This window comes from Haemaphysalis longicornis, unplaced genomic scaffold, assembly GCF_048455015.1.
Source record: "Haemaphysalis longicornis isolate Haplotype H1 unplaced genomic scaffold, Haemaphysalis longicornis Haplotype H1 scaffold_13, whole genome shotgun sequence".
Classification (NCBI taxonomy): Eukaryota; Metazoa; Arthropoda; class Arachnida; order Ixodida; family Ixodidae; genus Haemaphysalis; species Haemaphysalis longicornis.
The window spans coordinates 6,118,890-6,124,466 of NW_027526233.1; the positions used below are offsets into that span (position 1 = coordinate 6,118,890).

The 5,577-nt window shown below is 51.9% G+C and overlaps 1 protein-coding gene across 1 annotated transcript; it reads right to left on the bottom strand.

Annotated features, from left to right (window-relative positions):
- Positions 1 to 433: 433 nt before the first annotated feature.
- LOC144164290 (uncharacterized) lies at positions 434 to 1,147 on the bottom strand. The gene has a single exon (XM_077694794.1). It carries the CDS (start codon positions 1,145 to 1,147, stop codon positions 434 to 436), a length of 714 nt encoding a protein of 237 aa, XP_077550920.1.
- Positions 1,148 to 5,577: the final 4,430 nt, after the last annotated feature.

A 5,577-nucleotide genomic window follows, 5' to 3' on the forward strand; every position in this document is an offset into this window, starting at 1 on the left:
AACGTCTGAGACTGCAGGCCTAGGGAGACGAGAAAACAGCTCCCGCTTTTTTTTACCTCAGCGCAAGTTGCAGCCACGCAGACCAGTGTCAGCGTGTCGGTTCGGTAATCCGTGGCTGCAGCTGTCACGTTTTGCGAGTATTATCAACGCAAAATTGGCTACTCTCACGTCAGTGATGGAGCCAAATTTATAGAAACTTGGAGACCGTAAGTTGCGCAAAAAAATGCCAATGAGGCAGGAAGTAGGGGGGGCCGAGCCCTGACATAAAAATGCTTGGGGGGGCTCTGGCCCCCCTTGCCCCCCCGGTTCCGGCGTCCCTCATTGGTTAACTCTATGTACGGCGCCGGCCCGTCGGCGGAACTTCCAACACGACAAGCCAACGGCGCGAGTGAAGCATTCATACTCGTGACGACCGCCGGCTGCCCAATGTGATCTACCGGCGGCCCCTTCCGTTTCCCGAACGCCCGTGGTCTCGGGGCGGCGGGTGCCTACAGTCGCGGACAAAATGACCAGGCTCATCGCAGCGGTAGCAGCGGTTGCTACGGCCTTGCCGCTGGTTGCCCCGATCACGCGGAGCATCGCGCTCGGGGGCGAGCGGAGGTTGCGCGCGCGGCCTCTGATCCGCGTGCCGGCCTCGGCGCTGCTGGTAGCGCTCCGCGGTAGCATGTGCTGACCGTAACGCGTACGAGTAGGGGTCTAGGGCGCGATCTGACAATTCCCAGTTGTCTCGAAATTGTTCATCCGCGACCGCTACCGACCCGTCTGTCCTGTTCGACCGCGCCGAAGACGCGCCTGTCCACGCGCAACGAGGCTCGAGTGAGTGAGCCGCGGGCGGTGGTGGCCGATAAGCTCGCGCGGCGAGGATGTCCCCCTGAATGCGCTTAGCTTCGGAGGCAAGTTCATCCAAATTTCTGAAACCGCCGCCTCTCAGGTAAGCCGCGAAAGTCGGGTGAGCTTGCCGCGTGACTACCTTCTCCGCGTTCGTGGCGAGCGGTTCCGCGAGACGATAAAGTTCGTCCATGGCCCTTACGTACTCCAGTAGCGATTCGTCCGGATGCTGGGTGCGTTGCTCCAACTCTCGCCGCAGGCGGTACTCATAGTTAGCGGGGAGGAATTCGTCACGGAATTTCGCGCGGAAATCCTCCATAGAGCGCGAGCGCTCTCCCACCAACCGGAACCACCGCGCCGCTTTGTCTGTCAGCGACACGGGAACAATGCGCTCGAGTATTTCGGCGTCCCCTAATCCCATCGCCTGCTGATACTGCTGCAAGCGGTCGAGGTACTCGTTCGCGCTGACGCGATCGTGGTAGCCTGTGTAGGTAGGAACGTCTACCTTCACGCGCGGGTGCCTGCAGTGTTGTCTGCATCACGACCGCCATGCTCTGAATGAGGCGCATCGCATCCTGCAAAAGCGCCTCGCTCGTCGGCCGACTAGCGTTAGCCGAAACCGGAGGTGCAGCTGTCGCTGGTCCGTTCGGGGGCAGCGGTGCCCCCGTGGGGACCACTAATTCTGGTATAGCGCTGCGGTCAGCGCTCCCCGCGTCGGGCCCGTTCTCCGCCGTCGCGTTGGCGGCGGGCATATACCCTGACTCGGAACGGAAACGGGAGAGAGAGAGAGAGAGAAAACTTTATTTTTTGACTATTATCGGAGTGGTTGGGGTGGCATCCGTCAGCCGCCTCCGTCCAGGCAGCTGCTGGTAGCACTTCGGATGAAGGCCACCAGGTCCCGTTGATCTTGGTGATTGCAGGCGGTAGACAGCCACTCCTTAGTGTGATGTGTTCTGAGTGCTGAGGTGTTAGTGGATTTCCACAATATATGTTCTTGGTTAAGTGTGGCGTTGCAGTGGCTGCACTGGGGGGGTGGGCTGGTGGTGCCATGCCTTAGGCGGTGTAACCATGCCGGAGTTTGTAGTGTGTTTGTTTGTGCTTGTCTGAGTAGTGTTTGTTCTTCTCTGTCCAACAAAGGATGGGGGGGTGGATACTCCATCCTCTCGTGGAGGTACTATCTCATTTTGATACGACATTGGGGGTGAGATTTCAGGGTACATACATGGTCAGCGGGAGCCCGGATGAGTGCTTCAAGGGCGAGTTGATTGGCTCGTTCGTTTCCAGCTAATCCCATGTGCCCAGGTACCCAGTGAATTCTGGCCTGTCCTCTTCCTGTGGCTAAAAGTTGCAGTGCAGATGGAAAGGTGATTCCGCTTGCAAGTAGGTGACATGCCTTCTTGGAGTCCGTGTAAATATTTGTAAGTGTGGTGGGGGTCGTCGTTTGGCCAATTGCGAGTGCTATGGCTAGCATTTCAGCTTCTTCCGGAGTGGTACAGCTGGTGTGCATCGAGCATTCGTCTTCTTTGAGGTTCGTATAGGCTATTCCACACATAGGTCCTCTCTTGGCTGCATCCGTGAATATGTGTTTTTGGTGGGGATCTCTGACAACCTTCTTTGAATAAAATGCCGCTCTAATTTGTCGTCGAGATGGATTCCTTTCTTTGTCCATGTGCCGTGGGATGGGTGCCACCTGTATGTGCTTGATGATGTCTTGCTTGATGGGGGTTGTAGTGACCTGGGTGGGGCTTGGTTGGTATCCGAGTTCTGTGAGTATAGCTCGTCCCGAGTTAGTGCTGTTTAGCCGTATTAGTTGGTTGTGACGCTGTGTGGTTATAATTTCTTCGGTGGTATGGAGAGTCCCTGTGCTGAGAAGCTTCGTTGTGCTGGCGCTGAAGGGAATTCCTAGGGAAAGTTTTGTTGCTTTCCTGATTAGTGTATCCAGCCGATTTTCTAATGTTTTGGTGAGGTTTATGTAAGGGGCTTGATATCTGATGCGGATGGTAATGAGGGCGTCCCTGAGGCGGATTAAGTCTCCTTCCTTGAGCCCTTTATTTCTGTTTGACACTCTTCTCATCATGTGTAAGGTCTGCTCACACTGCTGTATAATTTGGCTCACCGCTCTGTGTCCTCCACCGTCACTTTGTATGTGGAGGCCCAGAATTTTTATGGAGGGCTTGGGGTATATGTCGTGGTTTTCGTGGCTTAGGTGTATGGTGGGGGGCTTCCATCGAGGATTGTGGACTACTAAGAGTTCCGTTTTCTCTGCAGAGCATTCTAGTCCTATGTTGTGGGCTGCTCTTCCTACTGCATTCAGGGCCAATTGCAGGGTGTCTTGGATGTGACCTGGACTTCCCTTATTGATCCAAAGTGTGATATCATCTGCGTAAAAGGAGAATTTTATGTCCGGAATCTTGCATAATTCTCTGTGAACCTTCAGCATGGCAAGATTAAATAGTGTTGGTGAAAGGACAGACCCTTGGGGTATGCCTTTTTGTGGGTGAGAGAAGGGAGCAGTGAGATGATCGCCAATGCCGATGGTGAGTTGCCTGTCTTGTAGGAAGTTTCTTACATAGTTGTACATTCTGCTTCCACAATTAGTGTTTCCCAGTTCTTCGAGCATAGCGTCGTGGTCAATGTGGCCAAACGCCTTCTTCAGGTCAATGGCTAAGATTGCTTTTAGTTGTGCTAGACTCGGTTCTTTGTGTATATCTTCGTAGATGCGAAGTAAAGCATCTTGGGTGGAGAGGTTGCTCCTGAAGCCGACCATGTTAGGAGGTAGCATCTCTTGATCTTCAAGATACTGTTGGAGTCTTTTTAATGCCATCCTTTCCATTACCTTCCCCACATTGGACGTCAGGGTGATTGGTCTTAGGTTGCTGAGTTTAAGGGGTTTGCCTGGTTTGGGGATGAATATCATGTGTCCCAACTTCCATTTTGTGTAAAGTGGGTTTCCACTCCATATATAGTTGATTTCTGTGAGCAGGAATTCCATATCACTTTCCGCCAGGTTTCTTAGGTGGGCTGTAGTTATCTGGTCAGGGCCTGGCGCTTTGTGTCCTGTGCACTTCTTGATTGCTATTTTAAGTTCGTCCATGGTAAAGTCCTTATCAAGATCTTCGTTGTTGGCTCCCGAGTAGTTCCGGTAGTCAGGTTGGGTCGCGGAGGGGATATACAGGTTTTGTAAGTCTTTTAGCATTTTTTGCGGATTTTCGTGCTCATCAATTAGCGTTTGCATTTTGTTCCTAGTCATGGTCTTGGTGGCCTCTGGATCGATGAGGGATTTCAAGATACGCCATGTCTTACTTGTGCTTAGGGTTCCCTGAAGTTGTTCGCACGCCATCTGCCATTGGTCTCTTCTGAGTTTATCTGAGTAGGTCCGGATATGTTGGTTTAGCTTGGCTATCCTTGCTCTGAGCTTGCGATTTGTTTTGCATTTTTTCCAGCGCTTCATAAGCGCGTTTCTTGCCTCCCAGCAATGGGTTAGGTGCTTGTCCACGCAAGGTCCTCCTTCTTGGTTTGTGTAGGTCTTGGTATGCTTCATTTTTGTGTTGATAATATCATTTGTCCAAGCGTCAAGATCAGGAGGGCTTTGCCCTTCTCTTTCTTTTCTATACATGTCCCATTCAGTGATTTGTTGTTTTTTCCATTTCAATCTTCTTGGTTTGGTGTGGATAGAAAGGGCGATAATTGCGTGATCGCTTCCCATGTATTCTTGGGTATGGGTCCAACTGATGTTTGTCCTTGATGTGGCCATAGTAAGGTCTGGGTTCGTGTTCCGTTCTACAGAGTTTCCCAATCTAGTAAATTCTATTGTGTCATTGTGGATTGTGTATCCTGCTTCCTGTAGTGCATATAGCAGTTTGCGTCCCTTCTTGCTGTCTTTGCTGTACCACCAGGCTCGGTGAGGGGCGTTGAAGTCCCCAGCTAGAAGGTGTTCGCATGCACTTCGCGTGGTCTTGGGTCTTAATATTTCTTTAAGTTCCGGTAGGTTGTCTTTCGGCGGGCTGTACACATTTGTTATGTGCAGCGGTCCTTCGGTCGTTTGGATTGATATAGTGATGCTGTTATCTGTGTCATGTTCCAGGTTGGCGGGAAATTACTTGAGAATGAGGAGTGCAAATTGGTCTCTGGTTTGGAAGGTAGAGTAACCTGGTAGGGTTGGATGCTTTCCAGTTTCCTGTAGAAGAAGTATGTCTGGTTTCCTAGGTAAGTTTTGGATCCACTGATGCAGGGCGTTTCTTTTGTTTTTGAAACCCCTGCAGTTCCACTGGATGAGGCTTAGCTCTCTAGCCGTGTTGTGGTTGATCTGCGAGGGTGGTTAGGTGGCCTGCTGTTTTGAGTAGGTGGTCGAAGCGCTGCTCGAAACGGTGGAGTAGTATGTCGGTGAGGTGTGCCAGCCTTCTCTCAAGGAGGGCATCGAACACTTTGTCCATCATAGCTGCTATTCTTTCTTCCAGTGTTGTGAGGAGGGTGTCCACCTTTGCCTCTACTTCTTGGAGCCTTTGAGAGTGTATCTGGAGGTCAAAGTCGCTGTGAGCCGACGGTGGCATTCCTCCACCATCAGAGGTTCCTTCATCATCTGTTCTGCTGCGTTTCGGGCCCGGTGTAGAGCGATTTATTGCGACGTTAGATTCAGTGTCCATGTCGCTTTGGATGTCTGGTGTAGTGACCGTAACTGGTGGTGAGTGGTTTGGAGGAAGGGAGCTTTGTTGTGCGAGTGTTTGTGGCCGGGGTAGCATCTGTTCTCGT